This window comes from Boleophthalmus pectinirostris, unplaced genomic scaffold (assembly GCF_026225935.1).
Source record: "Boleophthalmus pectinirostris isolate CB_2022bp ecotype Guang Dong unplaced genomic scaffold, ASM2622593v1 HiC_scaffold_21, whole genome shotgun sequence".
Lineage (NCBI taxonomy): Eukaryota > Metazoa > Chordata > Actinopteri > Gobiiformes > Gobiidae > Boleophthalmus > Boleophthalmus pectinirostris.
Window position 1 is genome coordinate 1011723 of NW_026571175.1, and position 26091 is coordinate 1037813.

General features: G+C 44.0%; 1 protein-coding gene across 1 annotated transcript in view; it reads right to left on the reverse strand.

Annotated features, from left to right (window-relative positions):
* Window positions 1-26091, reverse strand: part of LOC110156491 (F-actin-uncapping protein LRRC16A-like) — a 49741-nt gene that overhangs the window by 11859 nt on the left and 11791 nt on the right. Inside the window, exons 5-28 of the mRNA XM_020920690.2 lie at window positions 20546-20664; window positions 17734-17825; window positions 16299-16369; window positions 16145-16218; window positions 15965-16040; window positions 14583-14671; window positions 14396-14490; window positions 13821-13907; window positions 13567-13670; window positions 12591-12668; window positions 11995-12071; window positions 11809-11913; window positions 11560-11629; window positions 11394-11475; window positions 10077-10176; window positions 9105-9159; window positions 7727-7899; window positions 6028-6096; window positions 5833-5926; window positions 5035-5133; window positions 2311-2439; window positions 1968-2090; window positions 1008-1183; window positions 657-744 (exon numbers count right to left, since the gene is read on the reverse strand). Coding sequence (XP_020776349.2) covers window positions 657-744; window positions 1008-1183; window positions 1968-2090; window positions 2311-2439; window positions 5035-5133; window positions 5833-5926; window positions 6028-6096; window positions 7727-7899; window positions 9105-9159; window positions 10077-10176; window positions 11394-11475; window positions 11560-11629; window positions 11809-11913; window positions 11995-12071; window positions 12591-12668; window positions 13567-13670; window positions 13821-13907; window positions 14396-14490; window positions 14583-14671; window positions 15965-16040; window positions 16145-16218; window positions 16299-16369; window positions 17734-17825; window positions 20546-20664 — 2325 coding nt within the window. The remainder of the gene's footprint in view (window positions 1-656; window positions 745-1007; window positions 1184-1967; window positions 2091-2310; window positions 2440-5034; window positions 5134-5832; window positions 5927-6027; window positions 6097-7726; window positions 7900-9104; window positions 9160-10076; window positions 10177-11393; window positions 11476-11559; window positions 11630-11808; window positions 11914-11994; window positions 12072-12590; window positions 12669-13566; window positions 13671-13820; window positions 13908-14395; window positions 14491-14582; window positions 14672-15964; window positions 16041-16144; window positions 16219-16298; window positions 16370-17733; window positions 17826-20545; window positions 20665-26091) is intronic.

The window sequence follows — 26091 nt, forward strand, 5'->3', positions numbered from 1 at the left end:
GTCCAGTTTCTGAAGCAAACATCAGCTCTTGTAGCTCAATCATTTCTTGCTGATAGTTCTAACAGCGCTCATAGATAGATTTGCCTTGGTTTCTTCTCCTGGACTGTCGTTGAGAAGTTATTACAAATGTAGAAATGGTTTAACGTCTTGTTTACTTGACAGCAAATAAGTAAACAGAGTTTCCAGTGGAAGAGGTATAAGGATTAAAAAGCAAACTAAAGAGGGAACAGCAGGAGCAAGCAAGGAAGTAGGAAGTCAAGAAAAGGAATCCAAATGCTTAAAGTTTCCTCCCTTTACTTTGTGGAGAGCTGCAAACCCTTGGCCTTCTCTCAGTGAGCTTCATGATGAAGTCCCTGAAATGGTTTTCACTTCACAGCTGTGCCGCCTCAGGGAAAAGAAATCTCAAAAGCACAGCAGTGGTCAAAAGAAAGGGTAAAGGACATTTTAAAAATCTCAAACAATTTGGAGTTATTTTCAGTTTCTTTTTTTGTTTACTACAGTCCATGTGTGTCTTTCATAGTTTTGTTGCAAATCCACGATGCGATGAAAATGTACAGTGTAAATAATCATGGAAATATAAAAAAGAAACATGAATGAAAAAGTGTGTCCAAACTTTAGACTGGTAGAACAAGTATTAGAAGAACATCAGCATGTACCAGTGTGAGCTGAGACTGAGAAAGAGACTCCAAGATCTCATCCACGATTCGGTCCGACAGAAAAGACGCCATGTTCAACTTCACCTCACTGAGACACAGAGAGAAAGACCTTCTTTAGACCTGCTTTAGACCTGGTTTAGACATGGTTTAGTCCTTGTTAAGACTTGTTTCGGTCCTGTTTCAGTCCTGGTATAGTCCTGCTTTATTTGTGGTTTAGTCCTAGTTTGGCTCTTCTTTAGCCCTGGTTCAGTCTTGGTTCAGTCTTGGTTCAGTCTTGGTTCAGTCTTGGTTCAGTCCTGGTTCAGGTCTGTTATAGTCCTGCTTTAATCCTGCTTTAGCCCCGGTCCAGACCTGATCTTGTTGATGATGTCCACTCCGCTCTGCTCCAGAAGAGTGGTGCAGACAAAGTCCTCAGAGATGTTCTTCCTCTGGGCTCCTCTGAGCAGCAGCTCCTGCCTCAGGTTGCTCCTCTGCAGCACGTGAGGACAGAGGGACTGGGCCGAGGAGACCATCTGCTCCAGGAGAGACTGACCACAACAAATACATCTTTAAGGGGGGGAGTATTTGACTTCTATGGGCTATTAACTGTAACACAGAGCATATTTAGATCACTATGTTACCTTTTATTTTTTTTTGAAAATGCTATATTAGCCCAAAACAATGCATTATGACCTTTTTGACACTCTGAGTCTCCTTTCCTTTACTCTCTGTGCTAAGTCATTCCCCCTTCAGAGCACTATCACAACACAATCAACGTGCATTATGCTAATGAAACTCCTGCTGTGTACAGTTTTGTGTCATGTGTTTGTATATTTATGGAGACTTGTCATGTGGGGACATGGGTGATGTCAGCTTGTGGGCGGAGCCTTGTACAGGCTTGTACTGCTTACAGTAAGGAATAGGGCCCTGAAGCTATAAAATACTCTATAAATACTATAGAGCTACAAATACAAACATGGAAGACATTTAAACCCTCTTCAGTCATGTTTTTGAAGAGGGGAAAATATAACGTGGTAGAAAGCTTCAAAAAGTCAACTTTGGATAATACCTCCTCTTATTTTTTTTACAGGGTTTACAGTGTGAGCAGCTATTAGAAGGTCAAATGAAGGTCAAATGAAAGATGTGTTTATATATGATACAATACTTGAAGAATCTTTCTAAAAACATTGAGAATTTGGACTCGCAGATTCGCCCTTTTGACTGCAGCCTCATTGAGCTTCATTTGGCTGGAGCTGGATGACGTCAGGCTCACTCAGTCCAATTCATTTCCATTAGACTTTGATTTTCCAACTGGGGAGAGCAGTGACAGACCTGCAGCTGCTGGTCCATGACTCTGAACACTTCTCCGGCCATAGACTGCAACGTGTCCTGTATCGCTCCCACACACGGCCCCCGGGAGGCGCTGTCCTGCAGGTGGTACAGGCTTGGCAGGAGCTGTCGATGACAGGGACAACTTTACTACTGTCTGGAGCAGCAGAACTGAAATCTGAACTTCAAGAATCATGTTTGTAGAGATCTAGACGACAGGGTTAGCAGCTTTTACAGAGAATAAGACTCCATGGAGACACAGGGAGGGCATCTGACACACAGGAGAGCACAGGGAGAACTTGTTTGTAGAGGTCTAAACTACAGGTTTAGCAGGTTAAATTCTGACCGTTTTGGAGTGGCGGGCGTCCCTCATGAGGCTCTGCGCTCTCTTCACGTCCTCCTGAACTAAAGCAGACTCACAGAACCTCAGAGAGTTCAGATGGTCCTGGACCTTCACACACACAGAGTCCATCATCTGAAAAGAGAGAGAGAGAATATGAGAATATATGAGAGGGGAGCAGAGGGGAGGAGTGGAGAAGAGTCCATCATCTGTGAAAGACAGAATATATTAGAGAAGGAAAGGAGGAGGGAGAGAAGAGCGAGAGAGACAAGAGAGAAATCATCTGAAAAGAGAGAGGGTGAAGAAGACAAGAGAGAGAAAGGAAGAGGAGAAGATGAAGAGAGAAAAAAACACAGTCCTTCATCTGCAGGGAAGAATAAATCTGCAGATGACTGGATTTAGATTATGGACATTAAAGAAAACCAGAGGAGGAAAAAGTACGGAAAAATTGTAATTAACTAAAAGTGTCTACTTTGTGTGTTTACTTTGCTTAATTATTACTAAAGTAAAAGAAACCATCTAAAAATCTACTCGAGTAAAAGTAAGTAAGTAATTTAAAATGTAATCTGAGTAAAAGTTACTTAGTTACTTTCAGTTGTGAAAAAGGATGAGTCATAAATCTAATCCAGCTCAAGTTGTTTTAATCAACTTTTAGGTGATAAAGACAAACTTTGTTCAGGTCAAACTTTGTATATTTTAAAGACAACTGAGCTCACCAACACTTACTATTTTAACACTTTTTAATACTTACTGTTTTAACACTTATTATTTTAACACTTACTGTTTTAACACTTACTGTTTTAACACTTACTTTTTAACACTTACTTTTTTAACACTTACTGTTTTAACACTTACTGTTTTAACACTTACTTTTTAACACTTACTATTTTAACACTTACTTTTTTAACAGTTTTTAACACTTGCTGTTTTAACACTTGCTGTTTTAACACTTGTATTATTATGTTCTTCTGTATTTTACGTCTGAACACAAATATCTGTCTGAGGTTTGGCCAGAGGTTTCCTTCTCTTTCCTCTCCAGAATGATTCAGTGCATCTTCTTGTTGAACATCGTCATGACAACCTCGATCTGTGGCTCCAGCCTCATCCACATCCAACACACACTGACGCTTCTGTTCCTCACTGAACATTCTAGAGGAACATGCTGCACGTTCAAGCCCGCGCAATTTAAGCTATGTTTACACTGAAACTAATCACCGTATCACCCTTTCAGAAACCCTTTTGAAAAAATCTGCGTCCAAACACGTTGTTTCTGTGTCCACAGTCCTTTCCTATCCACACAGCTTTGAGCATATTTGTTTACGTTTTACAGAAACGAAACTTAAAACTACATGGCTCATTTGTATAAACTAAGTGCACAAAAAACAGCTCACTAATGTGTCACTCATGCGGTTCAGTTTCTGTCAGACTAAAGGAGACAACTCAGTGGAATATGAGTGTTGTTTCTGTGACAGAGGGATGTTCTGCTGATGGTGAGTCTGTCCTGTGTTTCTCTCGCGTTGGAGATGGTTCATGTGAAACTTTTCAGAGATTATACGTCTGCAGGTCGTACACACAGACACACGTTTATATGAATGGACAGATATTCTAGCCTCTTAGTGTTTTGGTGATGAATTATTTTGCGGTGCACAGACCTACATCAGAGTATCAGAGTATGAGTGTTTTCAGGCGTCCACATAGTGTTGGATCAGATCTGTACTCAGATTAATTCATGGGAGCTGGCAGCACCTGGTCTCTGGAGCAGTTTTCCATCAGATTAGTGTGGACGAACACTGCATCCACAACCAAAACCTCCCTTACGTTTTTTTTTCACATTTCTTTTTTTTTTTTTAATCTGATTTTATTCAGTAACGAGGGCAGGTTCCACTTTAAAGTAAAATACTTGGATCAAAATGTACTCAAGTAAAAGTAAAATTACCTACTTCAAAAACTACTTAAAAATTACAAATTACTCATAAAAACTACTCAATTACAGTAAATTGAGTAAAAGTAATTTGTTGCATTCCACCCTTGAGGAGAACTCACTAAGAAGTCTGAGGGTCATATAGAATGTGTGACGGCTGCATTTGGCCCCTGGACGTCCCTGTGGGATACAACTTGTCTGTTCACAGTATTACCTGTTGTGCTGTAGTGACTGTGCCCCCTATAGTACACACAGAGAGTACTATAGTACACACAGAGAGTACTATAGTACACACAGGGAGTACTATAGTACACACAGGGAGTACTATATACACACAGTACACACAGGGAGTACTATAGTACACACAGAGAGTACTATAGTACACACAGAGAGTACTATAGTACACACAGGGAGAGTACTATAGTACACACAGGGAGTACTATAGTACACAGTACACAGGGGTACTATAGTACACACAGGGAGTACTATAGTACACACAGGGAGTACTATAGTACACACAGGAGTACTATAGTACACACAGGGAGTACTATAGTACACACAGGGAGTACTATAGTACACACAGAGAGTACTATAGTACACACAGGGAGTACTATAGTACACACAGGGAGTACTATAGTACACACAGGGAGTACTATAGTACACACAGGGAGTACTATAGTACACACAGGGAGTACTATAGTACACACAGAGTGCTGCCTGTTGTGTCCTGTGGTGAAGGTGCCCTGCTGTCTGTTTACAGTATTACCTGTTATGTTGTGGCTCCCCCTTGTGTCCGTTCAGAGAATTACCTGTTGCGTTGTCGTGGTGACGATGCCCTGCTGCAGCCTGTAAGCCTGCTCCTGCAGATATTTACGAGTCTCATGGTTCCTCAGAAGAAACTGCTCCATCTGTAAGAATATAATAAATATGACTGTAAAGGCTGTGACAGGGCATCTGGGGGATAAATATATAAATACATCTTGGGTAGTTCTGGGATAAATATTCTGCCTATAGTAAAACATGGTGCATGTTGTTGTACCTGGAGCAGAGCGCCCCCTGTCTGTGGTGAGCATGGATCTATTATCAAATCTGCACAGGCTCAGGGGTTAGACTAGAGGCCAGTGTGTGGTACTGCAGCAGAAAGTATTTTTTTCCAGAGCGCAATGTAAACACAAACTGCTCGCACTTGGCTGACAGGGACGGGCAGGGACTGACAGGGACTGACAGGGACCTACAGCTTTCACAAGGATCAGATTTTGTGGTGATTTTTACCTATTTTCAGATCATGAACATTTTCTCAGCCCCAAATCCTTCATTTGTCTTTAAAATAGCTTTTTAATCTTTATCCTCAGCTCACTCAACTCTCGCTCTGATTGGTTGGAGCAGTCACATGGTAACTAAGTCTTAAGGCTAAACGGGCTGTACTTTTACCAGAGCGCCCCCTGTCTGCAGTGAGCTGTACCTTGAGCAGTGTTTCTTTGGAGATCTCTTAGTTTCAGGTGGTTTAAATGTTGTTGTGTTAGTTCCGGGGTAAATGCTCAGTCTAGGACAGTACAGGATGTTGTTGTACCTTTAGCAGAGTGCCCCCTGTCTGCTGTGAGCCGTACCTTTAGCAGTGCGTCCTCTGTTTTCTCTGGGTTGCTTTTCAGAGCCTGTGCCGCATCTATGATGGGAACTGGCATGAACCGGATCGTGTAGTTCCTAAAATGTCATCACAAGATTCACAAACAGAATAAAAGACTGTGTAATTAAATTATTAAATAAGAATAAATCTATAAATCAAAATCTTATCAGAGTCTCACTTCTCGAGCGCTGAGGCCACGTCCTGCAGTCCCTGAGCGCTCACACCGTTCCGGTCCCAAAGAATTGTCCTGAAACAAAACAATCCACAGAATGTAGAAATTATACTTTTTTTGTTTTAAATCATTTTGTTTCTATAATACATTATTATCTTAAAGCTATCATCTGTAATTTGACTAACTTCCCTGCCCCTGTTGTATTCTCACATATCACCACTAGATGCTCTCTGCGTAGCTTCTGTCTGATGAATACTAGTGACCTGGAAAACGCTTTGTAAAGCTATGGATGTGTAATGCTGAGGCATCAAAATCACACAAAAATCTCACCAAAATCACATTAACATCACACTAAAATCACCAAAATCACACCAAACACCTTCAGCTGAACTTTTTTTGGATCTGAGGGCAGATGTTTGAAAATCATCAGTGTGCAGCCAGTGTTCCCAAAAGTTCAGATTTTTCCCCTCTGGTGCCTGGACAGTGAACACTCAGACAAACACAGACTCAGCACGTAAACTGATGAGACGAGCACAAATCAGAAACTACACATGTCTCTGGACAGAGCTAGCTCACTTGCCGCTACACTGAGCATAAGTGTGCGGCCGGTGTACTGTTGGAATGGGCTGCCCTGTCAAAATAAGCTACCTAACTATGTTTTTCTGTTTACTGTTGTATAGATCCAATAAAGCTGACCCTCTCAGTTTTACAACATATTTCTTTGGATTAGAGACATGGGTTTGATGCTGTTTGCACAAGCTGATCACACTTTATACCTTAGTTATGTCAAATCTAAACTCATTTACAGTATATGAATATATGTAGGTAGTTCATTTGGACAGTCGTGTTCTGCTCAAATAGGCTCGACTCAAGAAGCACAGATCCACAGGACAATTTATCCATCGAATAATGTCCCACTGTACAATCAACATTATTCACTCATTTCGATGAATCTGGGTAGAGGAGCTCAGACCGACAGGCCCATATCTTCTAAAAAAAAATAGTGCTCCACTAGAGGGCGCACACCTCACCTTTGTGATACTGTGGACATTAGAGATGGGACAATTCGTGTAATGCAATTTTATTTATACAGCGTCTTTCTAAACAAAATGACAACATTTTGTACACATGGAAACTAAATTAAATATGATGTAAAGATAATGATAAAATCAAATATTACATCCAAACTATTCAATCATCTAACGTAGTTAGAACTTCTGCCTTGGGAGCTCAAGTCCGTGGGCATTTAAACTGTGCCAGTGCTTGGGGCTCCTGCACATGTGCAGTAACATGAGGGAGCTCAAATTGACGGGTAGCTCAAATCAAATTCTCTTTCTATTGACAAAAGTGGCGCTGCTGCTGTCAGCCTCATTATTCTGACATGATCCTGCTGTTTTTATTTCACTATTTGTTTATTGACACTAGTTTTGTAGCATATTCGTGTGTATTTATGGAGAATTGTTGTGTGGGCTCATACTGCTAAGAAGAGCTCAATATGTGGCCCAGGAGAGATCACCAGATTACTCAAACATGCATGGATGACATCTAAAACCTCTTCAGGCATGTTTTTGATGAGGGAACATTGTAACATGGTAGAGATTTCCAAAACATTTATTTTGCATAATACCTTAAATAAGTTACTCAAGTAAATAGAAAAGAGGATTTCCCTCATCTGTCTGCAGGGCTAACCACTCTGCCACTCTACCTCAGTTTGGTGTTGATCTGCAGGGCCTTGGCGAGCATCTTGGCACCCATGTCTCCCATGGCGTTCCCGCTGATGTCCAGTTTGGTGAGAGAGGAGTTTGAGCCCAGAGCGTTTAGGACGATCGAGAGCTCCGCCTTCAACCGCGAGTCGGCCAATGAGAGCGAGGAGAGGGGCTGGAAGAGAAGAACCAGGACTGAACCAGAACTGAACCGGAACTCAACCGGGACTGAACCGGCACTCAACCCGGACTCAACCGGGACTGAACGGGGACTGAACCGGAACTCAACCGGGACTGAACCGGGACTGAACTGGCACTTAACCGGGACTGAACCGGGACTGAACCGGGACTGAACCGGGACTCAACCGGGACTGAACCGGGACTGAACTGGCACTTAACCGGGACTGAACCGGGACTGAACCGGGACTCAACCGGGACTCAACCGGGACTGAACGGGGACTGAACCGGGACTGAACCGGGACTCAACGGGGACTGAACCGGGACTGAACCGGAACTCAACCGGGACTGAACCGGGACTGAACCGGGACTGAACTGGCACTTAACCGGGACTGAACCGGGACTCAACCGGGACTGAACCGGGACTCAACCGGGACTGAACGGGAACTGAACCGGGACTGAACCGGGACTGAACGGGACTGAACCGGGACTGAACCGGGACTCAACGGGGACCGAACCGGGACTGAACGGGGACTCAACCGGGACTCAACCGGTACGCAACCCGGATTGAACCAGGACTGAACCAGCACTCAACCGGGACTCAACCTGGATTGAACGGGGACTGAACGGGGACTGAACCGGGACTGAACCGGGACGCAACCCGGATGGAACGGGGACTGAACGGGGACTGAACCGGGACTGAACCGGCACTCAACCGGGACTCAACCGGGACTGAACCGGGACTCAACCGGGACTGACCGGGACTGAACCGGACTGAACGGGAACTGAACCGGGACTGAACCGGGACTGAACACTGAACCGGGACTCAACGGGGACCGAACCGGGACTGAACGGGGACTCAACCGGGACTCAACCGGTACACAACCCGGATTGAACCAGGACTGAACCAGCACTCAACCGGGACTCAACCGGGACTGAACGGGGACTGAACCGGGACTGAACCGGGACTGAACCGGGACTCAACCGGATTGAACGGGGACTGAACGGGACTGAACCGGGACTGAACCGGCACTCAACCGGGACTCAACCGGGACTGAACCGGGACTCAACCGGGACTCAAACGGTGCGCAACCCGGATTGAACCGGGACTGAACCAGCACTCAACCAGGACTAAATCAGAACTAAACCAGGACTAAACCAGGGCTCAACCACATCTATGGTCTAGAATATTTTAGTACTCACTGAATCCTCCTCTTGGATCATGTGCACCAGATTGTCCAAAACCTGGGACAAATTTCTGTGGAAAAACAAAGGCAGAACTGATATTTGGATATTTAGATAGATATTTAGATAGATATTTAGATAGATAGATAGAAAAGATATTTTAAAACTGCACTATGTAACTTTTTTGGTGGTGGCTCTGCTACCTGCTTGTCTCCATGGAGAAATGTTCCACAGCATGGGATTATACTTTATATTTTGTATATTTTTGAGTATTTGTATTCAGTTAGGTATACTTAATGCAAAACTACACTGACAAACGTGCATTCTTATTGTGAGCAGGAGCGCCTCTCCACAGATCTGACCTACAACTTGGCCGATAGTGGCATCAGCTGTTTGTCTCCATGGAGATATACACATACAATAATACACTGGCATTTCCAGGAAAAACAATAACACATCAGTAGGTGACAGACACTCTCTCAGAAAAGTTACACAGTGCATCTTTAAAGGAGGTATTATGCATCTATAGAGTATTAACTGCAAACACATCATATATTTAGATCACCATGGTGCCTTTTATTGTTTTTATTGTTTTCAAAATGTTATATTTGCCCAGAATAATGCATTAAGGGACCTCTCTGATGCTCTGAGCCTCCCTTTCTTTTGCTCAACATGCTAAGTCACTCCCCCTTCAGAGCACTATCACAACACACTCAGCATGCTTCTCACTGATGAAACTCCTGCACATCACATCAGGTTTGTCAGGTTACTGTGTACAGTTTTGGATCATGTTTTTTTATATTTATGCAGAATTGTCGTCATGTGGGTGAGATCACTAGATTACTCAAACATGTGTGGATGACATCTAAAAACTCTACAGGCATGTTTTTGATAAGGGAACGTTATAACATGGGAGAAAGAAAAAAGCAAAAAGATTCTGCACAAACCAGTCTTTAAAATAAATATGATGTTTTAAATGATTTTTCTTACTTAGTTTTGATGTTACTGAAGTTTTTGCCCAGAGCCAAGTGTCTGATGGAGCGGTTTTTGGAAAGCCACACGAGGAGCGTCACTAGGTCCATGTCCAAACCTGGAAAAACACAAATATGAAAAAAATAAAAATAAATAGGGATATAAATAGTGTGGTAATATATTTAAAGAATGTACTGTGTGAAATACTGAGTTAAAATGCCTAAGACGGGTTTTCATGTTTTTCTAATCCTGACTTGGTTTGGTAATGCCTGAGTTTAATCTAGTTCATAGTTTTACATCAGGTAAGTGGCAGTTTGTGGAAAAAAGTTGAAAATTACACCAAGTAGTACTGATTTCCCAAATTCCATCCAAATTGCAGGAACAAATGCAGTGACAAACGTTCTGTCTGACTCAGGCACAGTTCACACTTAGTGCAGTTTAATAGACTGAGCTCACAAACAGAAACTGTACAAGCAGGTGTGTTAGTTTCAGAGTAGTTTGAGTGTAGTTAGCTCCTCCCTTCAGCAGATATAAGGGAGTGTCCACCAGAGTCTGACCTGACACTTGTTATAAATCCTACCTGGATGACTGCGGGATTACACAGACATGTTGGCAAATATGTTTGTTGTTGTAATGATAATGACTGTTGCGTAACTTTTAGCGTTGGCCCTTGTTTGCATTATTGCTAGGTAACAGTATGTAACAGTATCAGAATAACTTCTATGTATTTCAGCTTCCCACGTCCATCAAAATGATAATTCTGGTATAAAACTAATTATAAACCATATTTCTTTGGGTAAAATCTGAAATACTCTACCGGTCAAAAGTTATTCCAGTTATTCCAGTTTTTTACTATTGATCAAAAAGTATTTAAAACTTTTGATTGATGTGTGTGTCCACCTTTGGCAGATGGAACAGCTGAGCACACTCGTGGCTCGTTCTGTTTACAACAGAAATCAAATATTCTACAGAAAGTTCTTCCCAAGTCTGTTGCAGAAGTTTCCATAAATGTGTGGCACTTGTAGGTTGCTTCACTCGTCTGTCCAGTTCATCCCAAACCAGCTCCATGAGATTTAAATCTGGACACTGTGCTGCTGCTGGACACTCCATGTTTTCAAGTTCACCATCTTGTTTTTTTTTTTCCATTTCAAGCTCTTCACTGGACTTGCACAACTTGGATTGCAATAAATAACTGGAAAAATGAGGGTGTTCTAAAACTTTTGATGGGTAGTGCATATTTATGTTCACTCTGTTTAGTGACATGAGTAGTCTAACCTGTCGCATGCACTTGAAATAGAAACTTTAAATAGAATCAAAAGTAACATTCGTGCGCACCGTTGTCAGAAATGTCCAGACTGGTGATGTTTGGGATTTCTGCGATACATCCCTCCAGAATCTGAGAGCCCCCCGAACGCAACTGAAAAAAACAAGAAAAATACAAGCACTTTAAACTTTTACATCTAAATACAAAACTGACAATTTTAAATGTAAAATCTTGTACGTCGCAGCCGCTGAGGTCCAGAGACACGTCACTGAGGTTTGGATTACAGCCAAGACCCAAAAGAAGAGCCCTGGAACAGAAACAAGAGCATGGGAGGGCATCTGACACAAGGACAGAAGGATTGGAGGGCATCTGGCACATGGGGGGCATAAACCAGACACACATGGGGAGACTGGGAGGGCATCTGACGCACAGGGGGAGTATGGGAGAGCATCTGACGCACAGGGGGAGTATGGGAGGGCATCTTACTTGAGTGCATCCAGGGGCAGTCTGGTTCCTGACAGAAACACAGAGGTCAGACTCAGGGCCGAGCTGAAAAACAGTTTAAACCCGGACGAGATCTCCTTGGACTTCCTGCACACACACATGACAATACACAGTACACATGATATGAACAGTGTGTGTGTGTGTGCGGTGTGCAGGGGGCGCTCTCACCTGTTGGAGAACACACACTTGGACAGGTTCAGGACTGACAGGTGCTGCAGACTCCCTCTAAGCAGAGATGAACAGATCTGAAAAAAGAAGGAAGGGATGAGAAGGAGAGATGGAGAGAGAGACAGGAGCAGCACAATATAAGCTATTAACATTAAAGAGAGGGTTTTCACTCTCCTCGCTAAGTCACTCCCCCTTCAGAGCACTATCACAACACATCAGTGTTCATCCCACTGATGAAACTATCACATGCTTTGTGTGTTTATGGAGAAGTGTCGTGACCATGAGCAGACTTCTCCTACATGGGTGACATGATTTGATGAGGGAACAAGAAGCTGTTGTAGAAAGCTCCAAAAAGTCTATGTTGCATAAAAGCCCGTCTTTATTAATACTTCATTATTCATGGAAAAAGATACAGTATTTCTTGTCTTCTTTGTTTGAAGGTAAAGTCTGTAGAGTCGTGTACATTTGGGTTTGTGTTTTCTCTTGGTGAAGACACAGAGACCAAATCTGATGTATTAAAACAAAGTTTGTGTGACCTCTGACCTGCAGAGTGTGTGACCTCTGACCTGCAGAGTGTGTGACCTCTGACCTCTCACCTGTTCCAGGGAGCAGTCGGTGTGTGACAAATCCAACGTCTCTAAAGAGTTTGACTGAGACAGAAAACTCTGCAGGTGCTGAGAGGAAACACATGAGACAACATTTGAATGACATCATTTGGTTTGTATGAAATATGAACTATACACAACTACACACAACTACACACAACTACACACAACTACACACAACTACACACAACTACACACAAATACACACAACTACACACAACTACACACAACTACACACAACTACACACAAATACACACAACTACACACAAATACACACAACTACACACACAAATACACACAACTACACACAACTGTACACAACACTACTGTAATCCTGCACCAGACTCTGCCTGAACATAACCCTAAAGCATGAGTGTGTATAGAAGCTCAGCCTGACCCAGAGTCACACAGCTGAGTGTGTGTGTGTGTGTGTGTTACCTGTAGTGCATCTCCTCTGGTCTTATGTATCCTGACTGTAGGGGTGTGCAAAAATATCGGAATATCGATATATTGTATCGTTTAATGTGATGATACAGTATCGATATCGTGGGCTACTGTATCGATATTTCACCAAGAGTATTTTTAGGTGTGTTTTACTAAATTATTTTGTTACAGTGCTACAGTTTTGTTGCTTGTGGAGTGAAAGGAAGCTCATTTATGCGACACATTTGACATTTTTACTGTTTTGAGGATTAAAATGTTTGTGTTTCATATGAACTTTTCACAAGAAGTGATTTAACAAAGCCTTTTAGTATCAGAGCCACGATTTAGCCTTTATTTTTTATTGAACTGTATCGAATCGATTTGAAATATATCATATCAAATTGAAAGTGTACTGTATCGAGATATGTATCGTATCGTGGCCTGTGTATCGGGGTATGTATTGTATCGGCAACTCCTTAATGATACCCAGCCCTACCTGACTGTGTACTGTTTATTTAGATGAGTCCCTCAGGTGTGTGTTACCTGGAGTTCGTCTCCTTTCACAGAATTCTCAGACAAGTCCAGTTTCTTCAGACTGGACCAGACAGCAGGATTTGAGCTGAGCGCCTGACACACACTGTTCACTCCTGATTTGTACAAACACACACACACACACACACACACACACACACACACACACACACACACACACACACACACACATATCATAAATCAGGACATGCTGAGTCCTGTCTTGGTGTTTAACAGAACATAGAATCATGGATTAAGGCGGTGACCTTTAGCGGACAGTCCGGTCTTGGACAAGTTGAGCTGTTTGAGTCCCAGAGGAAGTTTGGCCAACTGTGAACTGAGGGCTGCTACACCTGAGACAGACACATGTCACTGTGTTTATAAAGGTGTAAAATCACTTCAGCATACACACAGGCTGTAATAATCCAAACCAAAGCCTGGTCTGGTCTGGTCTCTTGCTAAGCACGGCTGGACCTGAGAGGGACTAGAGCAACATGAACTAACCACACAGAGGAGAGAGAGAAGAGTGGAATCTGATCCAGACACTAGAAGAACTGTGGAAATAAGTGCTAAATTAAAGCTCCACGGTGTATTTCTGTGTATGTCGGGCATGTCTCCAGGAATAAACGACTTTGGAACATTTCAGGCATTGCCATGCAGATTTCCAAAGCAGATTTCCATGAAAACAGGCCAAGTTACGAGTCAGGTCTGTGAGGAGCCAAGTCTGTTCACAGGAAAGCTACATGTGAGCAGTATAATTACTTACAATAAAATAACTACTTTTGTTGTCCAGTTACTGACTGAAATGTTCCACAGTGGGGCTTTAATATGTGTTAGTTACCTTTGTCTTCGAGGGAGTTGTTGCAGAGAGTGAGAGAGTGCAGAGCAGAGGCCGGGTTATGAGACAGAGCCAGAGCCAACTTCTGAGCAAAATCACTACGGATCGAAAAAATTCACATTTCAAAAATAAAGTTAAAATCTTTTATGTCCCAAGACTTCTGTTATGAAAGTGCAGCTGTGTGTGTGACCTCCGGAGGGCGGCGTTGTCCAGGACCAGTTCCTCTAAACGACTGGAGCGAGCGACCACACGAAGGATCTGATCACACACGTCTGTCGGCTGAAAGCAGAACAGGAAAGATGAGGAATCACACCTGTGTGGGCTATTAACTAACACATCACAGTCCAGTGAGGTTCATTTGGTGTTCTCACTGCGTTCATTTATGTTATTTGGTTCTTTTTTCAGACCAAGAGTTTGTTTTCAGAGCTGACAGTTTGTTCTGCTCCCTGCGCTCTTCCTCAGACTGGTAATGTGGTGTTGTTGTGACGTGTCCGCTCAGCTGTTTCATCCTGCCTCCTCCGGTAGGCAGACAGCACCAAAACCTGGTTAAATCATCTGAACGACACATCACAGCAACATCACGAGACTCTGAGGAAGAGCACAGAGCAGAACAAACTGTCAGGTCTGAAAACAAATTCTTGATCTGAAAAAAAAAAAACCCCTAATAACATAACTGTAACACATCTCATATTTAGATCAGCATGTTTCCTTTGATTGTTCTGAAAATGTTATATTCATCCTAAACAATGTTAGTTTTTAGATAGTTATTTTATAGTGCTGTGAATCTCATGGCTCCCCTCGCTAAGTCACCCCCCCTTCAGAGTGCTGTCACAATCAGCGTGCATCCCACTGATGAAACTCCTGCACATCACATCAGGTTTGTCCAGTTGCTGTGTACAGTTTGTTTTACAGTTTTGCATCATGTTTTTGTATATTTATGAAGAATTGTCAAGTGGGAGAATGGGTGATGTACACTTGTGGGCGGAGCCTTGTACATGCACGTACTGCTAACCGTAAGGAGGGACATCTAAAACCTCAACATTATAATGTGGTAGAAAACTCAGTTGTGCTCAGTGCCCCCACTTTATATAAATGCATGCCAATCGCTGTAAAATGTTTTGGGTAATCCCCTGTCCTCTGAGTCAGATGCCCTCCTTGTGTGTCAAATGTTCTCCCTATATCTCCATGAAATCTTATTTGTGTAAAATCTGTGTAAAACACTGTAGTTTAGACCTCTACAAACATGTTCTGATGCATGGGGATCTTGGATTAGAACAGGTCAGATTTCTCAGGTGTAATTTGCAGTTTAACTTTCAGATTTCAGATTTGTTTTCCTGATTTTGAGTTCATATATAACAACCATAAATCAGGCTGAGGATTTAGGCTTAGAATTCTTCTCTCTATCTCAGAGAAGGACTCAGCCTAAATCTGCAGGGTTTGTATGTTAACATGTGTGAATGAAACAAAACACAACTCCAGGTGTGTGTGTTTAAACCATGAGGTACTTTGACAAGTAGCCAATCCCAAACTAATAATGGTTCAACATTTATGGATCAGAAGTTGGACACTCACCAGTTTGTAGTCTTTGATGGAGAGTTTGGTGAACCACTGATTGTGTTCAAGAACAGCGATGATCGGAACCAGGTCTCTGCAAAAACACAAAATATATTTACACACATGTACAAGAGGACGGGAGGGCATCTGACACACAGGAAGGCAGGAGGACGGGAGGATCGACGGCACCTGACTCACCTGTTCTCCAGGTGGATAAAGTCCTGGAGGTTCAGTTCTTTTGTGTCCTGGGTTAAATAAATTGTGTCCACATCCTAGAGAAAAATGTAATTTCATGTAATTTAATGTAATGTGATGTAATATGATTTTTGTATTTTTCCAGATGAGGACATACCCACTGGACTTCGTCTCTGTACGGCAGCCCCAAGTGATCACACATGACCCAGTACTGAAGAGAAAAACCTCCTAAAAGAGAGAGATAGAACGATGGAGAGAGAGAGAGAGAGGAAGAGACGAAGGCAGGAGGAGGAGAGAGAAGCAGAGGGTTAAAGATAAGACAATAAACAGTACTAATGTTAACTGCAATAATAAAGAACAACAATGATCACGTTTGGTAAATGTTGTATAATTGTGATCAGAACTAGTTACTCGTCTGAACCACAAATACAACATTAGACAAACGCCTCCATGATCACTGGGGCTTTCACATTTCACAAATCCTCTCCAGTACAGTTCTGGAACCACAGAAACATGTTCACAAGAAGAAAATGTGTGTGTCTTGGTGCATAAGTGAGTTATTTCCATAACTGCTTTTAACCTCATTTAGATTCATGTGATATTTTTTAAGTTGTGATTCTTTTCTCCATAATATCCTCAACACAAAAAGTCATTATGATCCTGAGCCGCTGGTCAAGTATTTGAGCAGCCGAGTGTGGAGTGACTGAAGAGTGACCACAGTGGACAATGGTCAGTATTATTCTAAAACAGCCTCATAGATGACTACACCGTACACCTGAAGTACTAATATTTACAAAGTATATACAGGACTGTTACAATACTACACTACAAAGTCAGAACACTGTAACATGTTTGGTCAAAAATGAGTTCATGTCATTTTGTTTGTATTTGAGAGCTCCTTTATCATGTGAATAAATATGTGACAAATATTGAGCTCAAACATGACCTTTGACCCTTATTTGTCAGTTCCTGTTGAATAAGGAGTCGTGCAAAGGCAAAAGGCAGTAACAGTGTATGTTTTGTTTAGTTCATATTCATATTCATTTATACTTCAGTGATCTTTAAAGTGAAAGTATTGTGTGTATTTATTCATACTGTACACACTCTACTGCAGAGTCACTTGTGTTAAACTGTTTCACTGTGGAAGTGTCGCCGCATGATCCTGATCAACACTAAACAGGAAATCCAAAACTCTTCTAGATCATTTTAAACAAACACATGATGACTGGAGCTTGGTGACGTGATTTTCTTAAAATGGATGAAGTCTGGGCAAAATCAAGCAAATCATGATCAGGACAGTTTCTGCGTTTGGCCTTTGCACGAAAACTTATTTTTGTCTCACGATAAAAAGCAGAGAACACAAACTGACAAAATAAGGTCAATTTTGAGCTCAATAATTTTCACATACAAATATTTTTTCATTATAGCAACTACTTGTCACATTTTGGGAGAACTGCCTATTTTACTTTTGTCTGGACAAAACAGAAACTTTGAAGTCATTTTTCACACTCTGGAGAGTTAAACTCTTTGTAGGACAGAATTGTATGTGTGTGTGTTTGGAATAAGTGTATTATAAAGAGCATTGTTCTGACCACAGGGCCCCAGCTCTGGTGCACTTCCCCATCTCTCCAGCAGAGGAGCTGTTCTCTCTGGAGGCTTTAGACTCAGCTTCTTCAACAACTTCCTGCATGAAAGAAGAGAAAAGGTTTGGTTTAAAGTCACAGAAAAGGCTCTATTCACACTTACACAGTGTTGGGAAGGTTACTTTTAAAATGTATTCCCTTACAGATTACAGATTACATACCCCAAAATGTAGTTTGTAACGTAATCCATTAAATTACTTAAAGTGAGTAACGTAATCTAAATACTTTGGATTACTTGATTTGCTGTAGAGAAGCAAAGACGAGGAAATCTTCACATAAGTCTGCTAAAAGACAATAAAAATGCCCAGGCTTTCTTAACTGTTTTAGTCTTGGTTTAGTCCTGGTTTAGACCTGGTTTTAGACCTGGTTTAAAATTGGTTTAGACCTGGTTTGGACCTGGTTTTAGTCCTGGTTTAGACCTGGTTTTAGACCAAGTTTAGAACTGGTTTGGACCTGGTTTTAAACCTGGTTTAGTGTCCGGCAATGAGTGGAATTACTGAACAAAAAAACAAACAAAAAAAGGGAATACCCTGAAATGTGAAAACAGGAAAATACCGCTGTGTAATCCATTTATTTCAATCAAGTAACTGTAATCCAATTACCTCTCATTAAAACAGTAACTCCCCTCCTTGAACCGTCACCTTATCGTGGTGGAGGGGTTTGAGTGCCCGAATGATCCCGGGAGCTATGTTGTCGGGGGCTTCATGCCCCTGGTAGGGTCACCCAAGGCAAACAGGTCCGGGGGGACGGGTCAGACGAAGAACGGTTCAGAAGCCCCTATGATGAGTGTACCAGCAAGGCCAGTTACGTCGCCCGGATTGGCGTCACCGGGGCCTCACCCTGGAGCCAGGCCTGGGGTGGGTGCTCGCCAGCGAGCGCCTGGTGGCCGAGCCTCCCCCCACGGGGCTCGGCTGGGCTCAGCCCGAAGGAGCGACGTGGGGCCGTTATCACATGGGCCCACCACCCGCAGGAGGATCCATATGGGGCCGGTGCACAGAGATCTGGGCAGCAGTCGACGGCGGGGGCCTTGGCGACCAGATCTCCGGACATGGAGACTAGCTCTGGGGACATGGAATGTCACCTCGCTGGGGGGGAAGGAGCCTGAGCTTGTGCGGGAGGTTGAGCGTTACCGACTAGATATAGTCGGCCTCACCTCCACGCACAGTTTGGGCTCTGGAACCCAACTCCTTGAGAGGGGCTGGACTCTCCATTTCTCTGGCGTTGGCCGTGGGGAGCGGCGGCGAGCTGGTGTGGGCTCATTGCCCCACAGCTCAGTCGCTGTGTGTTGGAGTTCACCCCGGTGAACGAGAGGGTCGCGTCCCTGCGCCTTCGGGTCGGGGACAGGTCTCTCACTGTGGTGTCGGCCTACGGGCCGAACAGCAGTGCAGAGTACCTGGCCTTCTTGGAGTCCTTGGGAGGGGTACTAGACAGTGCACCGACCGGGGACTCCGTTGTTCTCCTGGGGGACTTCAACGCCCACGTGGGCAACGACAGTGACACTTGGAGAGGGGTGATTGGGAGGAACGGCCTCCCTGATCTGAACCCGGGCGGTGTTTTGTTATTGGACTTCTGTGTTAGTCACAGTTTGTCCATAACGAACACCATGTTCGAGCACAAGGGTGTCCATAAGTGCACGTGGCACCAGGACACCCTAGGCCGGAGGTCGATGATGCGGATACAAGCGCTCGAAATGAGTTTCCTCCGCAGGGTGGCTGGGCGCTCCCTTAGAGATAGGGTGAGGAGCTCAGTCACACGGGAGGAGCTCGGAGTAGAGCCGCTGCTCCTCCACGTCGAGAGGAGCCAGTTGAGGTGGCTTGGGCATCTGTTCCGGATGCCTCCTGGGCGTCTCCCTCGGGAGGTGTTCCGGGCATGTCCCACCGGGAGGAGGCCACAGGGAAGACCCAGGACACGCTGGAGGGACTATGTCTCTCAGCTGGACTGGGAACGCCTCGGGGTCCCCCTGGAGGAGCTGGAGGACATGTCTGGGGTGAAGGAAGTCTGGGAGTCCCTGCTTAGGCTGCTGCCCCCGCGACCCGGCCCCGGATAAGCGGACGAAAATGGATGGATGGATGGATAAAACAGTAACTGTAACCGAATAGTTACTCATAATTTGTACTCTGATTACGTAACTCCAGTACATGTAATCTGTTACTCCCCAACACTGCACTTACATCACAAACAGTTTTCATCATTTCTCCACTGACGCACAACTCCGAGCTCACTGGGTACATGTGATTAGAAGAGATGAGGCGCCAAACTCCAGATGATTCCAAACAGCACATACATCTGCAGTCTTCATTTCACCACTGATCACATTTACTCCAGTGGGTTTGATCACGGTCGGTCAAGCCCAGTGTCGGGAACTACACTGGAAGTTGTCATCGCATCTTTCCAAATGTCTTCCTGGTTTGTGACGTAAGTGTGAATAGAGTCTATGAAGCACTGCACTGCGATGCTTTGAGGACACTCAAATCCACTTTTGATGCTGATAATTCTGTAGCCACAGCTGCCCTGAGGCGGTTAGAATGAACACAATGAGCAGAGCTTAAAGGCTGCAGTTTTGAAGCAGCATCATTTCCTCCACAAGCAAAATCTCTGGTCTTATTCTGCATGAATACAAATAACCCTCGATCTATATGTTCTGAAATGCCCCTGTGTGTCAGATGCCCTCCCATTCTCCTCCTGTGTGTCAGATGCCCTCCCATTCTCCTCCTGTGTGTCAGATGCCCTCCCCGTGTGTCAGATGCCCTTCCTGACTCACGCTGGAGTGATGTTGGGGCAGATCTTCTGGAGGCTCAGGCCGATGTCAGTGATGATGTCGTCCACCTCCAGATCAGGAGAACGCAGCAGCCAGCTCCCTCTGTCATGCTCCAGGACCAGCTACAGGGGGCGCCGCAGGACGAGGACAACCAGGGAGAGAAAGAGAGAAAGAAAGAGAGGGAGAGGGTGGTGGGTGCAGGTGCAGAGGGAAGCAGAGAGGAATTCAGCAAAACTATTTTAAGAATGTAAAAGGACATAGATAGGTCTATTTTTTAACATATATCAGCCACAAACAAACAAATATTATGCTCATTTATTTGGTAATATTCACTGATTATTATTCATAATTGATACAAATATGAATCAAATTATGAATCCAGATCTTGAGCTGGTGATGCTCAGGACTAGGTGTTAGTGTTGGTCAGGACTGGGTGTTAGTGTTAGTGTTGGTCAGGACTGGGTGTTAGTGTTGCTCAGGACTGGGTGTTAGTGTTGGTCAGGACTGGGTGTTAGTGTTGGTCAGGACTGGGTGTTAGTGTTGATCAGGACTGGGTGTTAGTGTTGGTCAGGACTGGGTGTTAGTGTTGGTCTGGACTGGGTGTTAGTGTTGGTCAGGACTGGGTGTTAGTGTTAGTGTTGGTCAGGACTGGGTGTTAGTGTTGGTCAGGACTGGGTGTTAGTGTTAGTGTTGGTCAGGACTGGGTGTTAGTGTTGGTCAGGACTGGGTGTTGGTGTTGGTCAAGACTGGGTGTTAGTGTTAGTGTTGCTCAGGACTGGGTGTTAGTGTTGGTCAGGACTGGGTGTTGGTGTTAGTGTTGGTCTGGACTGGGTGTTAGTGTTGGTCAGGACTGGGTGTTAGTGTTAGTGTTGGTCAGGACTGGGTGTTAGTGTTAGTGTTGGTCTGGACTGGGTGTTAGTGTTGGTCAGGACTGGGTGTTAGTGTTGGTCAGGACTGGGTGTTAGTGTTGGTCAGGACTGGGTGTTAGTGTTAGTGTTGGTCAGGACTGGGTGTTGGGTGTTAGTCTTGGTCAGGACTGGGTGTTGGTGTTGGTCAAGACTGGGTGTTAGTGTTAGTGTTGCTCAGGACTGGGTGTTAGTGTTGGTCAGGACTGGGTGTTGGTGTTAGTGTTGGTCTGGACTGGGTGTTAGTGTTGCTCAGGACTGGGTGTTAGTGTTGGTCTGGACTGGGTGTTAGTGTTGGTCAGGACTGGGTGTTAGTGTTGGTCAGGACTGGGTGTTAGTGTTGGTCAGGACTGGGTGTTAGTGTTGGTCAGGACTGGGTGTTAGTGTTGGTCAGGACTGGGTGTTAGTGTTAGTGTTGGTCAGGACTGGGTGTTGGGTGTTAGTCTTGGTCAGGACTGGGTGTTGGTGTTGGTCAAGACTGGGTGTTAGTGTTAGTGTTGCTCAGGACTGGGTGTTAGTGTTGGTCAGGACTGGGTGTTGGTGTTGGTCAAGACTGGGTGTTAGTGTTAGTGTTGCTCAGGACTGGGTGTTAGTGTTGGTCAGGACTGGGTGTTAGTGTTGGTCAGGACTGGGTGTTGTGTCAGGACTGGGTGTTAGTGTTAGTGTTGGTCAGGACTGGGTGTTGGTGTTGGTCAGGACTGGGTGTTAGTGTTAGTGTTGGTCAGGACTGGGTATTAGTGTTGGTCTGGACTGGGTGTTGGTGTTGGTCAGGACTGGGTATTAGTGTTGGTCTGGACTGGGTGTTGGTGTTGGTCAGGACTGGGTGTTAGTGTTAGTGTTGGTCTGGACTGGGTGTTAGTGTTGGTCAGGACTGGGTATTAGTGTTGGTCTGGACTTGGTGTTAGTGTTGGTCAGGACTGGGTGTTGGTGTTGGTCAGGACTGGGTGTTAGTGTTGGTCAGGACTGGTGTTGTTGTGTTGGTCAGGGGACTGGGTGTTAGTGTTGGTCAGGACTGGGTGTTGGTGTTGGTCAGGGACTGGTGTTAGTGTTAGTGTTGCTCAGGACTGGGTGTTAGTGTTGGTCAGGACTGGGTGTTAGTGTTGGTCAGGACTGGGTGTTGGTGTTGGTCAAGACTGGGTGTTAGTGTTAGTGTTGGTCAGGACTGGGTGTTGGGTGTTAGTGTTGGTCTGGACTGGGTGTTAGTGTTAGTGTTGGTCAGGACTGGGTATTAGTGTTGGTCTGGACTGGGTGTTGGTGTTGGTCAGGACTGGGTGTTAGTGTTGGTCTGGACTGGGTGTTAGTGTTGGTCAGGACTGGGTGTTAGTGTTAGTGTTGGTCTGGACTGGGTGTTAGTGTTGGTCAGGACTGGGTGTTGGTCTGGACTGGGTGTTAGTGTTGGTCAGGACTGGGTGTTGGTGTTGGTCAGGACTGGGTGTTAGTGTTAGTGTTGGTCAGGACTGGGTGTTGGTGTTGGTCAGGACTGGGTGTTGGTGTTGGTCAGGACTGGGTGTTGGTGTTAGTCTTGGTCAGGACTGGGTGTTGGTGTTGGTCAGGACTGGGTGTTGGTGTTGGTCAGGACTGGGTGTTAGTGTTAGTGTTGGTCAGGACTGGGTGTTAGTGTTAGTGTTGGTCAGGACTGGGTGTTAGTGTTGGTCAGGACTGGGTGTTGGTGTTGGTCAGGACTGGGTGTTGGTGTTGGTCAGGACTGGGTGTTGGTGTTAGTGTTGGTCTGGACTGGGTGTTTAGTGTTGGTCAGGACTGGGTGTTGGTCTGGACTGGGTGTTAGTGTTGGTCAGGACTGGGTGTTGGTGTTGGTCAGGACTGAGTGTTAGTGTTGGTCAGGACTGGGTGTTGGTGTTAGTGTTGGTCAGGACTGGGTGTTGGTGTTGGTCAGGACTGGGTGTTGGTGTTAGTCTTGGTCAGGACTGGGTGTTGGTGTTGGTCAGGACTGGGTGTTGGTGTTGGTCAGGACTGGGTGTTAGTGTTAGTGTTGGTCAGGACTGGGTGTTAGTGTTAGTGTTGGTCAGGACTGGGTGTTGGTGTTGGTCAGGACTGGGTGTTGGTGTTGGTCAGGACTGGGTGTTAGTGTTGGTCAGGGTTGCTGGAGGATTTGACCTGTTGTGCATGTTTTGGGTTGATGGAGGAGACCAGAGCTGGAGAACTGTGACACATGACTAGGGCTCGAGTCAGACTTGAATTACTATTTTTAGGACTTGAGACTTGACTTGATAAAATGGACTAAGACTTGGGACTCAACTTGGACTTGAAGGTCAGTGACTTGGGACTTGACTTGGACTTGAGGCCTGTGACTTGAAAAGACTTGATGCTTCTAAAAAAAACATGTTTTTATAAAATACTTTTTCTCTTTACACTTGATAAATGTGGTACTGAATTTTACAGGAACAAACTGGAACATGTCTCTCCCACTTCTGTTTGTACTTTGGCTGTAACTGAAGTACTGTGAGACGGTATCCTCAAATGTACTGTAGTACACTAAAACAGAGAGAACTACAAAGAACTACAGAGAACATGATCCTTCACGACAAAATAACAGTTATTTAGCACTTTTGAATCTGAATTCTTTCTATTCTGACCGTAATGACATTTTAAAAGAAAAAAAAATCACTTCTTATATAAAAAACTCTAATATAAATACTATAAATAATAGAAAAATACCATGACTATTTAAGTGCAATTTACTTTGAAAGTCATATAGATTGCAAAAATGTAAGCTATAGTTGGTACTTAAAATTAAAAACTTGAAATGACTTGAAGCGCAAAGCAGATGACCTGGACTTGACTTGGACTTATGAGCCAGTGACTTGAGACTCAACTCAACTTGTGTTAAAATCTTGGTCACACAAGAAAAAAACAAAATCTACTCACTTGAAGAAAGTTTTATCATGATTTGAGTAAATTTCACTTGACAAGTAAAATGATCTGCCAGTGGAATAAGACTTTTTGTAGTTAAATTATGAAAATATATCTTGCTACACTTAAGAAAAACAACAACGTTTTGCACTTCAAATAAGAAAGAAAAATTGAATATTGCTTGAATTAAGAAAAACACACTTATTCCATTGGTCGATCATTTGACTTGTCAAGTTGAATCGACTCAAATCGAGTCAAATGTTCTGAATTTAAGTCATTTTAATTTACACCAATATTTTTTTTCCAGTGCAGATCAGAAAAAATTGCAGTGCAGACACAAGGAGAACATGCAAACTCCACACAGAAATGTCCAAGAGTGCTAACCACTGTACTACTGTACTACTGTACTACTGTACCACTGTACCACTGTACTACTGTACTACTGTACTACTGTACCACTGTACCACTGTACTACTGTACCACTGTACTACTGTACTACTGTACTACTGTACCACTGTACCACTGTACTACTGTACCACTGTACCACTGTACTACTGTACTACTGTACCACTGTACTACTGTACTACTGTACTACTGTACCACTGTACTACTGTACTACTGTACTACTGTACCACTGTACCACTGTACTACTGTACTACTGTACTACTGTACCACTGTACCACTGTACTACTGTACTACTGTACCACTGTACCACTGTACTACTGTACCACTGTACTACTGTACTACTGTACCACTGTACCACTGTACCACTGTACCACTGTACTACTGTACCACTGTACCACTGTACTACTGTACTACTGTACCACTGTACCACTGTACTACTGTACCGCTGTATTACTGTACTACTGTACTACTGTACCACTGTACTACTGTACTACTGTACCACTGTACCACTGTACCACTGTACTACTGTACCACTGTACTACTGTACTACTGTACTACTACTGTACCACTGTACCACTGTACTACTGTACTACTGTACCACTGTACTGTACCTGTACTGTACCACTGTACCACTGTACTGTACTGTACTGTACTGTACTTACTGTACTACTGTACTACTGTACCACTGTACTACTGTACTACTGTACTACTGTACCACTGTATTGTACTGTACTACTGTACCGCTGTACTACTGTACCACTACTGTACCACTGTACCACTGTACTACTGTACTACTGTACTACTGTACCACTGTATTACTGTACTACTGTACCGCTGTACTACTGTACTACTGTACCACTGTACTACTGTACCACTGTACTACTGTACGGCTGTACCACTGTATTACTGTACTACTGTACCGCTGTACCACTGTGCTACTGTACCGCTGTACTACTGTACTACTGTACCACTGTATTACTGTACTACTGTACCGCTGTACCACTGTACTACTGTACTACTGTACTACTGTACCACTGTACCACTGTACTACTATACTACTGTACCACTGTACCACTGTACTACTGTACTACTGTACCACTGTACCACTGTACTACTATACTACTGTACTACTGTACCACTGTATTACTGTACTACTGTACCACTGTACCACTGTACTACTGTACTACTGTACCACTGTACCCTTGTACCACTGTACCACTGTGCCACTGTACTGCTGTGCCACCGTGCCATTGTGCCACTGTGCCAATGTACCACTGTGCAACTGTAACAACGTGCCACTGTACAACTGTACCACCGTGCCACTGTACCACTGTACCACTGTACTACTGTACTACTTTACCACTGTAC